At 33.9% G+C, this 18,894-nt stretch overlaps 1 protein-coding gene across 1 annotated transcript in view; it reads left to right on the plus strand.

Moving 5' to 3' along the window:
* The window catches only part of LOC124358254 (glutamate synthase [NADH]), an 82,437-nt gene that overhangs the window by 42,123 nt on the left and 21,420 nt on the right, over positions 1-18,894 (plus strand). The window contains exons 14-24 of the mRNA XM_046810548.1: positions 1,267-1,415; positions 2,252-2,356; positions 4,420-4,555; positions 5,445-5,582; positions 5,902-6,081; positions 8,378-8,549; positions 8,670-8,765; positions 9,754-10,136; positions 12,047-12,227; positions 16,395-16,603; positions 17,229-17,414. Of these exons, the coding sequence (XP_046666504.1) occupies positions 1,267-1,415; positions 2,252-2,356; positions 4,420-4,555; positions 5,445-5,582; positions 5,902-6,081; positions 8,378-8,549; positions 8,670-8,765; positions 9,754-10,136; positions 12,047-12,227; positions 16,395-16,603; positions 17,229-17,414 (1,935 nt within the window). The remainder of the gene's footprint in view (positions 1-1,266; positions 1,416-2,251; positions 2,357-4,419; positions 4,556-5,444; positions 5,583-5,901; positions 6,082-8,377; positions 8,550-8,669; positions 8,766-9,753; positions 10,137-12,046; positions 12,228-16,394; positions 16,604-17,228; positions 17,415-18,894) is intronic.

Consider the following 18,894-nt stretch of genomic DNA (forward strand, 5'->3'; position numbering starts at 1 on the left):
TTTGGTTATGCTTCTTCATTTAAAATTAACTTTTTTCCCCACATTCCTTATTCTATCTCTCTTTCTTATCCCTATTCCTTCATTTAACTCCATGCAATTTATTCTTTTCTTTCGTAATTTCTTAATTGTTTTCCTACAAGTTTAATATCAAGATTAAAGTACTTGTACAAGGTTTAACTAGAAGAAAACTCGGTTAAATAATTTGATTCACTATTATGTATGATATTTATGTCATCTATTCGAAATAAACTAATTTTTGAAACTTGCAGTATTTTATGTGGGATTTCCACTTTACACTATATATTGTATAATTTAAAAAGTAATTTAGTTATCGCAATTCGTGTTGCTCTATCTATATTTCATTCATTGCTAAAACAAATTTGAATCTCAGTCTTCTCAGAACTGTCTTTAGCATTATAAACAAAAAGTGTAGGCAATCAAATGAAATGATCAAGATAAGTAATCTGAAGCAGAGATGTAGTTGTTCAAAGATTTCTTGAAAGACAAAGCTGTATAAATATGTGGCATTCTTATGGTATATATTGATGAACGGTTTTCCACAAAAAAGATAATTGTTTTCTGTAAACACTCATGTACGTTTGTCACTTCTATAATAAATTATTTCAATTTATTATTTGTAATAAACAACCATCACTGTCATTACTTTTAATTATAAATTGTTTGACCACACTGGTATTCTTTGTAATTTTTGTTATTTATTGATTTTCTTTCTTTTTTTAGTGACAGTCCATTGCCGCACATTGTAACTTTTAAATACATGTATTGTACACTAATTGTCTTATTACTTGACGAAAAGAATAGATTTCAATCCTCAAAATGTTGTGTTATACATTTTGTAACTTGTGTAATGATGGCAAATGTCTGAAATCCTATCCTTTCCTAAGTCCTATTATCCTTTCACACTGGTATGACTGAAGGATCGTTTCAGTGTGAATTGATGTTTTCCATGATATTAGATTGCTTGTGTAGATCACTATCATTAATGTATTCATAGCCATCAATCGTTAAATTGCCTAAACCACAAAAATCATCAGTATAACAGTCAGTTATCATCATAGTATTTAATATTAAGGTTTCTGCAGCACAATTTCAAAAAGATATTCTGCATTGGCACGTTATCCTCTGTGGAGGTAACATGAAGTCTCAAACTACTTTAAAAAAAAAAACATTCTGATGTCTTATATTTACACCTTGTATTTCAATAACAACAATAAACCTAATATTGATTCAACTTTTGTCCTGCAGACAAAGGAGATTGATGTTACCTTTGCGAAGGAAGAAGGTCCTGAAGGTCTAGAGAAAACACTGAACCGTGTCTGTGATGAGGCAGCTAAGGCGGCAAGGGATGGTTACCAGCTGATCGTGCTCTCTGACAGAAAGGCTGGTGCCAACCGGTCAGTGTAATATGATTACAGCAATACTCTCCACTATGTGTAAAAAATAAAGGAAGCAATGTCAAATTTGTTTCCATTATTTTTACTGTTTTACTTTTTTCAAGCTACTTTTATCACTAAATGCCTGTTTTTATAATGTTTAATTGTAGCTTATAAAGGATTTACGTCCTCTTAACTCTCTAATAAAGTAATAATTTGTAACATTGTACTGTGAACTTTGTGTTGAATTTCAAAATTCTATATTTAAAAACCTATTATTGTTATAAATATTTAATTTCGGCACATGATCCATCCAATTATAAAATACAAAGCATTCCAATGTTTTTTCTTTTCAAGTGGTTATTTGTTTGGAGCATTTTTCTTGAAAATAAATTACAGTCTATTAAGGTTATATTGAAGAGAGATGACTTCATAGTCCTAACTTCATCTCCAATAAAGCCAAGTTTCATTCCAACATCCAGATTCCAATGTATTTAATATGCCTTATATCACTTGTTTTAGTGTAACGCAATGGATTTCATTCCGAATAATTTTATTGAGTGACCATTGTTCATATTTGATACTTGTATTTGCTGTACTCAATTTAGTTGCTTTTACTATTTGTTAACTCTACAGAAATTTTTTTGGAGCAATTAATTCATTTAGTATTTATTGAGATATTTATTTAATCAATATTTTTGAACATATTTCTTGTTGTACAAGAAAATGCTTTAAAATCGTTAAGATAAGTAATAGTTTCTCCTGTGCTAGATATACTGTGCTAAAGAGGAGAATGTGAGATAGGGAGATGGATGGTTTGTGACAGTGAATAACACGTGTGGTATGGGGATGTGCAGGGTCCCAGTGAGTATGTTGCTTGCTCTAGGTGCCACACACCACCATCTGATAGAGGAGAGACAGCGCATGAAAGTGGGGCTCATCCTCGAAACTGGAGAGGCCAGGTAATCTCTTTAACTGTTTAGTTAGATTATTTATTGTTGTCTATTAAGTGTACTAGAACAATAGCATTAATTTATTGATGACATATACAATAGGAGATTTTTGAGAACAGTAGATGAATCTACAGATAACGTAGCTATGGTGGAAAGGGTTAATTCAATATGAATGTCAAGTTTAACTCCAGTTCACCTTCCTCTTAGTGCAACATCTGGAATTTGACGCTGTCACAGCCTTGACTCCTAGAATCTGGAAAAGAAGAAAAAATATTTGGCTACGATGTGCACCTGATGAGATAATGAAAATACCTCTTTACCTAGATTACACTATATTCTGTAGTCTAGTTGTCTCTGATGTCAAAATGATTTAAAGAGGTCATTGTGAGCTTCTTCCTCACCAAACTTTTTTGGATCTCTTCAGACGAACATGACTCCAGATTCCAGGAGTCAAGACTGTGACAACGTCAGATTCCAGACGCTACACTAATAGGAAGATGAAGAGAAGCTAAACTGAATATTTACTTTGTTTTTCGTTATTATCAAGACGACAATCACTCCAATCCAAAAGAATTATACTTGAGTTTCTAACATGTAAATTTAGTCTGAATTCTTGTATCGAACAATTTTGTGTCTGAGTGTGTCTGTGTCTTTGGTAATCTCTCTTGGTTTGAAATGTCAAGATAGGCTACTACTCCAGAAATTAGAACTAAAGAGTGATGAACTGGAGCTAAACTTAACATTCATAGTAAATGAATGGTAACCACAACTAATTTTGACTAGAGGGTAGTTTTAAAATAGAATCAGAGAGTCTTGTCATTCTTTAAAGAACTACAGGATTAATTTTATAACTAATTAGCTATTAGAATTAGGGAAGTAGTTCAGACTAGAAGAGCGATATAGTTTGGAATAGGACTGGGAGTTGTTTTGACTAGAACTAATAGTAATTTAGAACAGGACTAGGGCAGTACAAATTACAGTTTGATAGTACTAAATAACTTTACACAGAAAAATAAAACAGCAATTCTATTGATACATACATGCAGATTGGATATGCGAATACATGAAATTTGGAATAAATTATTACATTGATGTAGTATTCAATGATTAGGCTACTGTGGGTAATTTTCAATGATTTAAGTGGAGTCGAATATATTTATATGTAATACTAACATATGTTAAAATTCTGATATTGCAAACGAAGGAAACTTCACCAACCAGTCTCATATCAACTAATAAGAAAGAAAAACCTCACTATAGTTATTTCTAGGTATTGATTGGGCAGACAGTAAGGAAGCAATTGTCTTTGTTTTCTGTATACCATATCAAGTAATTATGAAACTGCTCAGTTGTTTGTGTTGTTATTTACACAGTTTGAATCTATTTAAAAATGTTAATTTTGATTCAAATAACGCATTTAAAGAAAGTACAACAACATGATGTTTAGTCATCTGTCAGTATGTTACCAAACCTCTATTTAATAACTATAATTGAATAAAACCTATAATATTATCTAACCATCTCAAAATAATTCATTCTGCGTTAGCTCTTTGATAAATTATTTTTAACTGTATTTATAAAGTGTACAGTATTTGATTTAATTCATAATGTTTCATTCAAAGGCATATTATTTTATTATGTATCATTTTTCACTATCTGTACAACCCACAATAGTTCTCACTGTCGAGTTCCTTCTTCTTTTTCATTGTAATTATTCCTCAAACACATTTGTATTTTGATATTTAAATTGTCATGTTACTATACTCTTTTCTTTTCTTTTCAATAACAGTGAAATTAGCTCATTTAGTCTAAATTTTACTATGTCTTGCATATGAACCCAAGTGAATAAAGTAAGCAGAAATAATGTCATGCTGCAACAACTATGTGATGTATTTTAAAATATGGAAAAATAAGATTTTTTAATTCATGAAACCAAAGAAACATAGACTTCTCTTTACTAAAAATGGCCTCATCTTATGTCAGTTATTTAGCTGCGTTATATAGATTAACTTGCAACACCACAATTTTTTAATATTAATAAGGCAATTCTCTACTCTCTTATACTCTCTTAGGGAGGTGCATCACGTGTGTGTGCTACTGGGCTATGGGGCGGACGCCATTTGTCCATTCTTTGTGTTTGAGATGGCCAAGTCCTTGAGAGAGGAGGGTGTGCTTGAGCCCGCACTCACTGATGAGGTTCTCTACAAGGTAACTAGAACTGTCATGTTATTATAACTTTATATATAAGAGTAGTTGTAGAAACTGTGATTGTTTTCTGAAATTTATTTCATAACTGTTACAAAATAACTAGGAGGTATTCAGCTATCATACATTAAACATTTTATTTCATGTACTTTCATGCAGCAAACTCCTGCATATAGCAAATTTATTTACAATCCCATTACAGTATTCAATGTTCATGTAAATAAACAATGTGATTCATTGATTGATGTTTTATTTGTTACTATTCTATTACTTCTTTTTCAAAAGGATTGTTATCATGCATCAGTTAATAACAGGGATGCTACAGGTCAGGGAAATCAGGGAAGTCAGGGAAAAGTCAGGGAAAAAAAAACAGGACTGGAAATCAGGGAAAAGTCAGGGAATCCGGTCTCAAGTCAGGGAAAAGTCAGGGAATTTCGACGTTGGTCAGGGAAAAATATAAAATCCCTTTACACAAATAAACTTACTGCCGCAGCGCCGAGTCCAAGCCTGCAGACGACGCGGCGCATGAAGCAGGCAGCCGAGGTGGCTCGGCTGGCTCACCCATTAATTGCCAAAAACCCTGGGGATTGCGTCGAAAAAAGTCAGGGAAAAATGAAAAATTTGGTCTGGAAATCAGGGAAAAGTCAGGGAATTTCATTATTGGACTCCTGTAGCAACCCTGAATAATAGTAAACTGTTAAAAATAACAAAAAATTATCAGTAATATTTTACATAGCTTCAACCAGAAAATATAATTGATTAGGACTGTCAGTACCATTGTATAATGCAAGAATTTTGAAAATACAATAGTTTAATACATTAAAAATATGATTAATTTTTACTGTCATAGTATTGAAAATCTCATTTTAAACATGTACAACTGTATTACCAGAACTATTCAGAAGCAATGGAAAGAGGTATCTCCAAGGTGATGGCGAAGATGGGCATTTCCACACTGCAGTCTTACAAAGGAGCTCAGATCTTTGAGGCAGTTGGTCTTGCAGAGGAGGTTGTCAACAAGTGTTTCAAGGTCAGTTATTGTTCGTGTTATTGTAGATAAGTTGATTGTCAAGTTTTATTTCATTTTATTTACCTCTTTCTTATTATCACTGTAGACATGCTGTGTTGTGTTTTTATTTCTTTCAAAATGTCAACAAAATAAAAATATATTAATTAGCTTTTGAAATCTTTTATATTACCATGTTATGTATGAGCACAAAATATGCACAGATTATTCTATCAAAAAACCTAATAAAACATATAAACAATGGAAATAAGCAATTATGCTTGTTTATGATTAAATTAAAGTTACACAACTTTTGACCATTTTTACAAATGTTTTTAATCAGGGTACTCAATCACGTATCGGTGGAGTGACGTTTAAAGTGCTAGCCAAGGAGGCATATGAGAGACATCACCTGGCGTACTCTGACAAGGACATGCTGGTCTTGAGGAATCCTGGACTGTACCACTGGAGACAGGGTGGTGAGAAACACATCAACGATCCACTCAGTCTTGCCAACCTACAGGTAACATCACTTGTCAAGTTTGTCATTTAAGGATGTGTTAATATGAGCAAAAAGTAGTATGTGAAAGTTTTAATAAATTTATTAAGTTTTGGTTGTTTCTCAGGATAGGAGTTGTAGAACACATGATTCACCCAAATAATCAATTGATTACTCATATAATCAGTAAAGAGATTTTTTATTCATTCATTCATTACTCTTGTCACAGTAGAGTCCTGCTAAACAGAGTCCTACAAAAAAATCTGGTTAATCCAAATCAACACATTAATTTATAAAGATCTCAAAATTGTTGGTAACCGAAGAAGAGATACATTTTTAATTAAAATTTGCCAAATGATAAAAGACTGCAAATAAAAAATCTATGAATGTCTATTTCGGTACTAAGATAGTAATTCAGATTTCACAGCTAACAAATACACACAAGATTCACATGAGATAACAAAATATTCTACTTTCGCCCCTTGCTTTCATCCTTCTCTCCAAAACAGCTTTTTTGTATTGAATAGGGACATCAGGTAAAGACAAATTTTCTGAAGTCTAGGAATTTCCGGAGATAGGACATTAGGCTTTTGTCATATGTAAATACAATTCCATACCAACACATACTATCAGAAACATATAGATGTATTGTCATATCAGGGAAACATAGAATATATTAATCACCACTGGTATATTTCACTAAACAATAAAACTTATGCTTAGAGGTTATAAAAACATTCACTAACAAGTATCGTAGCCTTATCAAAATAATTCCGATTGCAGAACTCGATAGTTACTGAACCAATTAATATTAGTTAATCAGGCATAATCCATAGTAACCATGTTCTTAACCCTTTGAGTGCCACGGGTATTTTCCGAAGGCATATGCATAAAGTTCCACGCTGTTTTTCGCATATTTGTAAGCTTTTGGGAAAAAAGCTGTTGTAAAATAACTACCAAACAGATTTCCATCATTTTGTTGTTGTTTTTTTTCTTATTAAATGCAGAATATGATACATATCGTTACAAATAAAATTTGATTTATAAAAATATAAAAATGTCAGTATTTATAAAAAAAGTTTTTTACTTTTGTATAAAAAGTTAAGTTTCGACCTAATTTGTGTGTATACGGTATTTTTAAGATTTTTTTCTTTATACCATGATAAACGCCATATGATTCTAAATAAAACACATGTGTAATATCTTATTCTAGAATTTTAAAAACATGGTATTATATGTATTAACAAAATGCTGCCCGGTACCGACATTTTATAAACTGTACTTCATTTGTCAGAGTTTAGAAATTACTTAGTAATGATGTAGTTTTCCCAATAAATCTAATAAAACATAAGTACAACACAAATAAATATGATTAGTAAATTTAGAAACAAATACTTGCTAACATATTTACATAAAAGTTTACATTTACTAAATAATAACCCTAATAATATTTACACTGAAAATTTACGTTTTTCGCTTGAACACAACTCAAATCATACATTACTTTTGTAAATATATACAGTAAAATACTGTATAAGTTAATATTTTATTTTGTATTTACTCAAGTGCTTGGTTATCGCCACATAAACAACAAGAAAGGCCGTTACGCAACACGTACTCGTCCGCTACGTCGCGTGATTGGAAGAAAGAATCATCTTACAGGTACTTATCACAGCCCACTATTTTTGGACGAGTTTTCCTTATCAGAGATCAAAATAAACTTCATTATACGTTGCTTCTTCCATAATGAATCGAAAAATACTCGATGAGTCATACTTCCTATCTCCAAATCGTCTCCAAATAGACACACGATGACCTGACATTTTCGAATAATGAAACGTTGTTCTTATAGTTGTTGATTTAATTGATTGCCGTAATGACTTGTAAATTCCAAAATAGGTCAGTTGTTTTTAATACTGTAATTTATTTTGTCCCCGATAAGGAAAACTCGTCCAAAAATAGTGGCTTCTTGATAAGTACCCAAACAACATAAGTTTCACAGATAAAATAGTAGAGAAACAACATAAAACTCGTATTTATTGATAGTTTGGAACCTATTGAATACAGCCGTCAGATTATTTGGCCAAAATAATCTTGTACTATATAAAATATTATCGAAATACGAAACGTCAAAATTGGCGACGCTGGCACTTTATGCACTTTTCGTACCGTCAAAATTAGCGACGCTGTGGCACTCAAAGGGTTAAAGCTAGACTTTAGGAAAGAATTACCTAGATTTTGTTGCTTTTAAAATATAAAGCTGAAGTTTTAAGTGCAAGGCAAACTCATGTTTTTTATCCAGAAATGTTGTTATTTGCAGGAAGCTGCCATAAACAAAAGCACAAATGCCTACGACAGGTTTAGAGAGTCCACATTGGACAGTGTGAGGGACTGTACCATCAGAGGACAACTGGAGTTTGTTCCGAGTGACAACCCTGTTGACATATCTGAGGTAGAGCCAGCGTCGGAGATAGTCAAGCGGTTTGCCACAGGTATGCAACCGCTTTTCATTCAGATCAGGCCAATTTATCCATTGGTGAATTTTTTTTTTTAATAGTTGTGTATTGCTTGTTAGAGTTTTAACATCCTAATATTTCAATTGATGTTTCCAGGTGCTATGAGTTTTGGAAGCATTTCGTTGGAAGCTCACCAGACACTGGCCGTCGCCATGAACAAAGTTGGGGGCAAATCAAACACTGGAGAAGGAGGTGAGATGTTGTATTTATTATATTCTCTCATTTTGAATGTGTGAAGAACTTATTATCATGTACTTTACACTAAATACTTAAATCCACATCAAAATCTACCACAATTTACTTTGGAATAAACTTCTGCTTTTTCTTCTATCTATAAAATCCAATTAAATTTGACTCAATCACCTAAGTTACTTTTCTCTAAATCAGCAGACTATAAACTGTTATTTGCCAATAGATTTCATTTGGATCCTAAGTACTTGTTAAGTTATAACTTGACATAATATTACATGATGTTTTTAAAGTGTGAATACAAGAACCCAAACTTTAGGAAATAGTTAATTGAAATGAAATGAAAATGAAATGAAAAATTCTTTATTTTTACAGGCAAAGTTAGGGCCGCATGGCCCTTTCTTACACTTAACCTGTTGCAATGTAAAATTTAAAACATTAAATAAATATTACCTAAGAATAAAACAAAACATAATAAAGATAATAAAATAAAGAAATAATTACATTTACACAAAGTAGTTAAATTAATTATGTTGCAATGACCAAAAAAAGATTTATATTCCTCGTTTTAATGAACAGAAATATTATGCCAATCCACTTATCAGATAACATATGATCTATATCATGATACATTTTCTCAGTGTTATTCCATTGAATGTTATTTGTTATCCTATTTTGATAAATAAAAATTAAACCTTTATATGGGCATTTCTAGGTGTCTTGTTTATTTTCTGATTGTTGTTTTTCAAAAAATTAAACAATAACACTTAAGACTATATTGAGTTAAAAAAATTAAGGTACATGTGTAAGAAACTATTTTATAATCAAGCATATTTCCTTGAAATATGAAAGTGTATAATGAATTAGTTAATATAAAAAAAAACTTATCTAGTATTTTGTAAACAGCTTTATAAATTATCTAAAGATGTGTTATCTAGTAAACAGTTATGTACATATAGAATTGAAACTATGACTTTTCTGAACTTTCCAGGAGAAAATCCTGACCGCTACTTAAACCAAGACCCAGACTTCAACAAACGTTCAGCCATCAAACAGGTGGCGTCAGGCAGGTTCGGAGTGACGATCTCGTACTTGGCCAACTCGGATGATCTGCAGATTAAGATGGCACAGGGAGCGAAGCCTGGTGAGGGAGGAGAGCTCCCTGGGTATAAGGTGACAGAGGACATTGCCAAGACCAGGCATTCCGTGGCCGGAGTGGGTCTGATCTCCCCTCCCCCCCACCATGACATCTACTCCATCGAGGACTTGGCCGAGCTGATCTACGACCTCAAATGTGCCAACCCTAATGCTCGCATCTCTGTCAAACTAGTCTCTGAGGTTGGAGTCGGTGTTGTAGCATCAGGAGTTGCCAAGGTAAAATAGTTATTTTGTATTTATTAATTAATTTCTGTATTTATAAGGTATTTTTTGTGACATAGTTGTATTTCTGTAAAAATGTTATGAGTTAATCATAATTAAGATAATCTTAATTTATTTATTTTAAAATACATTTGTAAAAAAAATCTATAAAATTCTTTAAACTTTGATGAAAGTATATTACAAGACTTTTTAACCCTTTTTATTATCTGAATATCTTCAAATTTTAATATTTGTCAACAGATATTTTAAAGATATACTAGATATATTTTAATTGGTATATTACCAAGTTTTGTCTATTTCAAGACAATAAACATAACAAAACTGTTTTAAAACTTTTAAATAACTGTATTTGAATTTTTGTTGGTGCATGGAAAAAAAATTGATTATTTTATTTTGAGATAGCAAGAGTTAAGGTCATAAGCAAATATTAGCAAGGACTTTGTATAATAACTAATCTGCTTGGACAGCCTTTGTATTTTGTCCATTAGCAAAGTTGTAATTCTTTTTAACTTTAACCCTTTCCGCTCGGAGCGGTAATGTTAGAATGTCCACAGAGATCAGATGGGCAGCAGTGTTGGCCACCGCCATTTCCTCTAGCGCGCACATTTATTTTTAGAGTTGCCGTCCTCAGAGATCGGATGGTCAGCTGTGCTGTCCGTTGAATAATCCTACTAGCGCTCGGATGGACAGCAGTGTTGACCACAAGTTATAAACTCTTTTTTTTTATTCTGTATTTTTTTATAATACAACACATTAAGATCAATCAGCTGTTTCATTACAAAGCTTGCAAATTGATCATCTGGTCAATATTGCATACTAGGCTTTCGTTTTAGCACGCTTTTAACCACATTGTCACTAGTGAGTTAACCTACACGCATCATTAGAACGGATTGTTTGTTATTCTTAGTATTGTGCAATTTTATTAAATATTAGTCTAAATGAAGTATTGTAGGTATCAGTGTGAATATAACTGTAAATAAAAGTGTAAATATATCAGTATTAATACCTGGTTTTACTGGTATTATTATTAATTACTGGTATTAGAGCTTGTTGGCGATGTAAGGAACACAAATAAAAAAGGAAGACCATCCCAATAGCAACACATTTCCCAACTAAATGGGAAACTTCATCTACCATATTCTCTTGAAGGTAGAAAAGTGAAGGATTGCATCATGTGTAGCAGCAGAGCACAAGGCGGCACCAGGAGAAGAGTGAAGTTTTATTGCAAAACTTGTGAAAATGAGCCCGGTCTTCACATCGGTGTTTGTTTTGAAAAGTACCATTCATCTCAGATATTTCAACAACAAGATGACAACTAGCCTGCAGTTAAATTTGTATTCGGAACAATAATAAGCAGTTCAATTTTATTTTTTATCATGTTATAATTATTTACTGTCACATTATTAATACTCATTGTAACTCATGTTAGTTTATAGAAATATAACATTTCCATTGTAATACTTTTCGACTACATTATTATTTACCTTTGAACCTTTAAATCCATTTAACTTTTTAAAAGGCACAGTATCAATGACGCACTGAAAATAAATCCGAGCTGGTGGGGACGCAACAATGACATGGCTGCTGTGTGCACGCAGGCGCCATAGTGGACAGCACCGCTGTCCATCCGATCTGAGTGGACAGTACGCGCTAAAATAATACGATCCTAAGAGAAGCCATAATTGGTCAGCACTGCTGCCCATCCGAGCGGAAAGGGTTAATAGATTTATTATTCAGGTGAAAAAAATCTGACCATATCAATTTGTAAACTTTTTCAAACTATGTGTGACTCTATTGAGTTCAGTTTAGGAATCTTATTTTAATTACAACCTAAATACAACTAACTATACATTATAAGTTCTTAAAATATCAACTTTGCAGCTAATATATTGTTTGTGTTAAAGGGTAAAGCTGAACACATAGTGATCTCAGGACATGACGGAGGCACTGGTGCCAGCAGCTGGACAGGTATCAAGAGCGCAGGACTGCCGTGGGAGCTGGGCATCGCTGAGACACACCAGGTGTTGGTACTGAACAACCTGAGGTCTCGGGTCATCGTGCAGGCTGATGGACAGATCAGGACTGGTTAGTGTCAAGTCACAATATTACAATAGAACTTTATTATGTCTTTCTTCCAAGTATTTGTTCTGTACATAAGCAAGAAAGAATAAGATGAAACTGATTGTGAAGCAAACATTTGCTCATAATTCTCTCGACAGCTTGCCATTAAGGCAGTGTAGTAGGCTTCTGTTGGTGTAGCACCTAAGTACGTTTAAGAAAATGGCAGTTAATGCTTGTTAAGAATTACTTCCATTCCTGGCCTAGCCTGGTCCCTTAAGCATTCAGATTTTGTGGGATTATCTTTTGTTGGGGAAAAACAAACTACAAGGATTATATAAGAATTAAAATGATTTTTATCTCATATGTTATGTGGATAACACCAACCTTAAATTACGTATTTGTGGAAGGGGGGGTTGAAATGTGAAAAAATATATTTGAGCCTACCAAATTAAAGGATAGCAGAGTAAATGTAAAGCTACTTATTTGTTAATATATACGTATATGTTATGTTTAACAATAGGCATTTCAATGTTCACAAAGTAGAATGTAATGTCAGAATTCATTGAGCCATTGTATTCCGTGGGTTCGCGTTTCGTATATTGACTTGCTATGATTTATGGCACACAACCGCATCTTGATATAAGCGATCGGTAAAACCATCATAGATTTATTAGCTTTATGAAATATTTAAACGTGTCAATCTCAGAAGTGTTTGTGAAGAGTTTGACATTTTCATGGTGTATGTGGTTTTTCTCTGTCTCTTCAGTCAACTTTTAGTTGTTTAATATTATAAAGCTTTTAGCAGGTGCGTTACTTCTAAATAAATACATTCTCTATAAATAAATAGATATATAGTTTTCTAAATTTTAACCTATTGATTTACCATATTTTATTAAAAGTCAATGTGACAAAAAAAAACAAGAGTTTTGTCATTACAATAGACAATAGACAATAGACAATATCTTTATTTTTGCATAATCTTGGAGATCAGCATGGCGTCACAACTGTTACAGAGAAATGAGAAAGTAGTATAGTATCGTCCGTGGGCTGTGGAACGAAGTCAGGTATAGTCTGGGAAGTCCTTCCATCTTAAATATTCTTCAAGAATCAAGAATCAAGAATCTTTATTGTCATCCCACATAACAATGTATTGACAACGTCAGAATAGCACTAGTAGGCCTAAATAAATATATAAATATGACCAACATATAGGAGCACATAAATAAATTAAAAATTAAAATTAAATTTAAAATTAAGTTAAAATTAAAATTAAAATAGCCTACAACAAAACAGTTTATAAATCACATGGCACATAAAAATCAACATAGCAAAATTTACATGAAAATGCAATCACTTATACTACAGGAATAAAATTCTTCTACAGAATAAAAAGCTTTTTCTTTTAACCATTTAGTCATTGAATTCTTAAAATTTTTACATGAAATGTCTCTTACAACTAATGGTAACTTATTAAAGAGTTTTACGCCTAAATAAAGATATGCACCGTGTGTTTTAGATAGTCTAGCAAACGTCTGATCAATAGAATGTTGGTTTCTAGTATAATGATTGTGGACTGAGCTTCTTAAATTAAATAATTCTAAGTTTTCTTTTACATATGATAAAATTTGTAAGATAAAAATTGAAGGAAGCGTAAGTATATCATATTCTATAAAATATGGTTTACAGGTGTCACTATAGCTAATATTAAAAATTGTACGCACAGCCCTCTTTTGGCACAAGAAAACCTCTTTAGCACCACTAGATCCACCCCAGAGAAGGGTGCCATACAGAAGGTGAGAGTGAAAAAGAGCAAAATAAGCCTTTAAAACTAAATTACAACTAGTACAAAATTTAAGTTTCTTAAGTAAAAAGATAACTCTACATAGACGAGCACACAAGGCATCAGTATGTGCTCTCCATGTAAGTCTTGAGTCAAGATGGAGACCTAGTAACTTAACAGACTTATTTACAGAGTTGACACCTAGGTTAAATATTATTTCCTCTGACTTATCCTCATTAACTCTTAGACTATTTGCAGTAAACCAAAGGTAGGATCTCTCTTTCATATAGTCCATCATAACAAGATTAAGCTCAGGAAGTTTACTAGAACACATCAAAGTAGTGTCGTCAGCATATAAGATACTCTTGTTTGGTAGAAATTTTGGGAGGTCATTAATGAAGACGACGAACAAAAAGGGGCCCAGGACAGAGCCCTGGGGAACCCCCCTAGTCACTCTCTTGAGATCAGAGTTCTGGCCACTTAGTTTGACAAACTGGTACCTATCAGACAAGTAAGAACTAAAAAGAGATAGTTCAACATCTCCGAGTCCATAATGGTTAAGCTTTTCAATGAGTTCTGAGTGAGGTACAATGTCAAAAGCTTTACTAAGGTCCAACAATAAAGTGCATATCTCTTCTTTGTTTTCAAAACCATTAATAATATAGGAGACCATGTTTTCTACAGCCTTAACAGTGGAGAGGTTTTGTCTAAAACCAAATTGCTCCGATGAGAGTAAGCAATTCTGCTCAAAATAATGTTCAACCTGGAATTTAACAATGCTTTCGATTATCTTGGACACAACAGGCACCAAAGCAATTGGTCGGTAGTTATTAACATTTAATTTATCGCCTTTTTTGTATATCGGCACAGTTACAGTCGTTTTTAAACATCTAGGATAAACACCAACACTGAGCATCCAATTAATAAGAATTGTCAAGGGATACAAAATTTCCTTTGTAACTTTCTTTAAAACAAAATTGGATAATCCAAAGACATCTTCAGACTTAGAGTTACTTAGCCTACATACAGTGTTATGAATATCAACAGGGTTAACATAACTCCACTTAAAAGGCAATACCTGAGGACTCTTGATGGTTGATTTTAATATCTCTATGGCACTAGCTGTATTTACATTATCATTACTACTAGAATTATCTTCTATGGAGTAGAAAGGTCTTTTCAGCAGCCAGTCCTTTAGATGCCGCTTCAGCTGTTGGGGGTTGTGGTTCTTCATGTCATCTGGCAATAGGTTGAACAACTTGGCTCCGGCGTAAGTGGGTTTCTTGCTGTAGAGTGTCAAGTGGTGGGGTGGCAGGACAAAGTCTGTAGAGCTCCTTGTTCCGTACTTGTGGACATCTTGATTTCTGAGCTGCGAAGTTGAGATTGTGTGGAGGATGACTTCTTGTATGTAGATTGCCACAACGGTAAGAATTTTCAGCTCAACAAAGGCCGTTCTGCAGCTGTCCCGGTAGCCAAGTCCTGTTAGGTGTCTGACCGCTTTTTTTTGTCGGATAAGGACCTTTTCTAGGTTAGAAGAGGCAGTTCCCCCCCATGTAGCTATGCCGTATCTCAGATGAGATTCCAGCAGAGCAAAGTAAGCAGTTCTTGCTATCTCTGAGTTGCTTACTTGAATTAGTCTGCGAATAACATATATCCCAGAGCTCAATTTCTTGCACAATTGGTCGATGTGGGGTTTCCAATTTAGGTTGCAATCGATTAAGATACCAAGGTGTTTAGTATTTTTCCTGGATTCCAGGCCAGGCAGTGCCATAACGTTTGCTTCCTTGCTCTTAGTAGTGAAGCCCAACTGTACCGTTTTAGATTTGTTCAGGACCAGGTGGTTGGAAGAACAGTACTCGTTGGTCGCAGTGAAAGCCTCTTCAGTGCTAGATAAGAGTTGTTCCTTATCTTTTCGTGCAAGAGTTACAACAGTGTCATCCGCGAACATAACAGTCTGGCAGCTGTCTTGCAGATGGGCAGGGAGATCATTTGTTAGTAAGAGGAACAACATTGGGCCCAAAACAGAGCCTTGGGGAACTCCTCTTTGTATACTGATGGGTTCAGATTGATATTTCTGTGATATATTGTTAGATATATATTGTAGTTCCACTTGCTGTTTCCTATTTATTAGGTAGCTCTGAAACCATTCTGCTGATTTCCCTACTATGCCTATTGTTTGTAGCTTTTGTAGTAGGCAGTTGTGGCTGAGACAATCAAAGGCCTTGCTAAAATCCAGAAAAAGGCTGTTAACGATGCAACCTTCCTCTAGTTTGTCTATGATAACTGTACAACAGTTATATACAATAGATTCCTTCATATCTGACCTCTGCAAAACCAACTCTTCAGAATATTCGATCTTGAGTTCGACCATCTGCTTCTTTCCGGTATAATAGTGAACTTGATATGTACAGGATTTGATGTGGTGGTGGCAGCCCTGTTGGGTGCTGATGAGTTTGGGTTCAGCACAGCGCCGTTGATTGTGATGGGCTGTACAATGATGCGCAAGTGCCACCTCAACACCTGCCCCGTGGGCATAGCCACACAGGACCCAGAGCTCAGAAAGAAGTTTGCTGGCAAGCCAGAACACGTCATCAACTATCTCTTCATGTTGGCAGAGGAGGTGAAAATAATTTCTAGTCCTTTGTCAGTATTTTATTTAACATAATGTAATTAATATGTATTAACATTCAATTTATAATTAGCATAACTGAAATGGCTGTTATTTTCTGTGCTAAATTTTAATAATCAGGAAAGTTAGTACAGAAAGAGATCATCCAAAAATGTGAGATATGGAGCAAAAATTTGTTAACCAACCTGGTTTTCAGATTGAAAATATTTTTAGGAATTTTGTAATTGTAAAATTAATGTAGCTATCAGAAAACATTTTTTTTAATTAAAAGAAATTACTTGATATGTGGTTTTCTATTCTCCTCTTGCATTTAAATTCTTATATTCATGAGAGCATTGCTGGTGACTAAACATTAATTCGTTTAAAAAGGTTTATAAATTAGTTATGACACATTTAAAGGAGCATTTATATAGATTTGTTTTTAACACTGTGGGTTTCAAGTTGCTTGTTGCCTATTATTCATAGTCTACTTCTGGATGCCCTGGTTTGTGAACGTGTTAAAATTGTATAATTTGATAATTACTATCAAACTCAGACAGTCTAATAGACTATAATTAGTTTTCATAGACCTTTGTTAATTTTATATGTTGGTGATAATAATACTTCTGTATTATAGATCCGTGGTCACATGGCATCACTTGGTATAAAGAAATTCCAAGATCTGATTGGAAGAACAGATTTGCTGAGAACCTATGAGAACAACAGCAATCCTAAGGCAAAACTGCTCAACCTGGGACTAATCTTGAAGAATGCTCTCCACATGCGACCTGGCGTCAACATCGTTGGAGGATCTGAGAGACAGGTGGGGTCTACTTGTTAACTCAGTGTATAAATAATCTTAAGCGTAAAGGAATTTACTGTTAAGAAATAAGTGGGTAATGGTTTTCAATCAATTTAAGTCTTAGAAAACTGTACAGTAGATATCAATGTGAGGTTATAGTTATGTACTCGCCTTCGGCTCGCTGGGGGCTACGCCCCCAGGCCCCCAAAGTAAGTGCTTAAAATTCGGGGAAAAGTGAAATTCGGTAACAGGTTAAATCCGTAAATTAGAATTACAATGTGTTGATTTTTATTCCAATTTTTACTAAAGTTTGGCTTTAAGGGCATTTGTGGCTTAACCGTTAGAGATACGACAAAAAGTGAACCTTTCTTGTCGGAAATTTAATTTTGTTTTCCGAATGTGTCCCCGAATTTGAGCTACGACCTTTGGTTTAGTCAGTACAGGGCTTGTGAGAAAAGACTTCAATAGTCAGCTGGTGTAAATTGTTACTGTAAATATAATAAAAAACCGACTATAAGTCAGTATTTTTTAGTTTTGTAGGGGTTTTAATTTGCTTAGGAGTTTATTTGGTTATGCCAGGAAATTCCCTGGTGGGGGTTTAATGTTAACGGGGGATAGGACATCAGGGAGTTCAATTTACTCAGGAGGTTATCTGGTCGTACAATGAAATTCCAGGTGGGGTTAATGTTACTGGGGGTTAAGACATCAGGGGGTTTAATTTACTCAAGAGCTTGTCTGGTGATACAAGAAAATTACGGGGGGCGGTAATGTTACCGGGGGTTCAGACACACGTGGGTCTCTTTCGGAGGGTGTTGTGTTTGTGAGCAAAAATAAAATTCACTCTGTCCCTAATTACTATTGACCTTCGGTAACGCTCAGCCAAGTCGCGATGTCCTCTAGTAGACGTAATAGTCAGTGGTTTACAATAGTAGAGTGCCTCAGGCCCCCAAAGTGAGTGCTTAAAATAGGAAGTATTTGGTTATTGGTTAAATTCGAACTTGAGAGTTTCAAGTTACGTGATCGCTACTGTGTCCTTTCTTCACGTGGAATGTAATGCTTCGCTGACGCCTAGCCAAATGATGTGTGGTATGTAAAAATAATCAATGGATTTTGTCAAAAAATTAAGTGATGTGTTAGCAAATTTTGTAGAATAAGAATTGGGTGATAACTTATGTCCGAGATTAGGTTTACCAGGAAGTGGAAAGTAGAGTATTTAATTTTAACCAAACTTTTGTGTTTGTGGGCGTTTTGTGGCTTAACCGTTGGAGATACAAGAAAAAGTCACTGAAACTTTCTTGTCCGAAATTTAAATTTATCTTTCGATTCTGTCCTTAGTTTTAAAGTACGACATTTGGTTTAGCCGGTACAGAGGTTGGGAGAAAAGTGTGCACTGGTCAGATATTGTGAATTGTTTAGTGTAAATGTAATAAAACCCCGACATTGAGTCAGTATTTAAGGGGTTTAAAAGTAAAAATGTCATTGTTTTTTAAACGTTTCCCGG

This window comes from Homalodisca vitripennis, chromosome 3 (genome assembly GCF_021130785.1).
Source record: "Homalodisca vitripennis isolate AUS2020 chromosome 3, UT_GWSS_2.1, whole genome shotgun sequence".
Lineage (NCBI taxonomy): Eukaryota > Metazoa > Arthropoda > Insecta > Hemiptera > Cicadellidae > Homalodisca > Homalodisca vitripennis.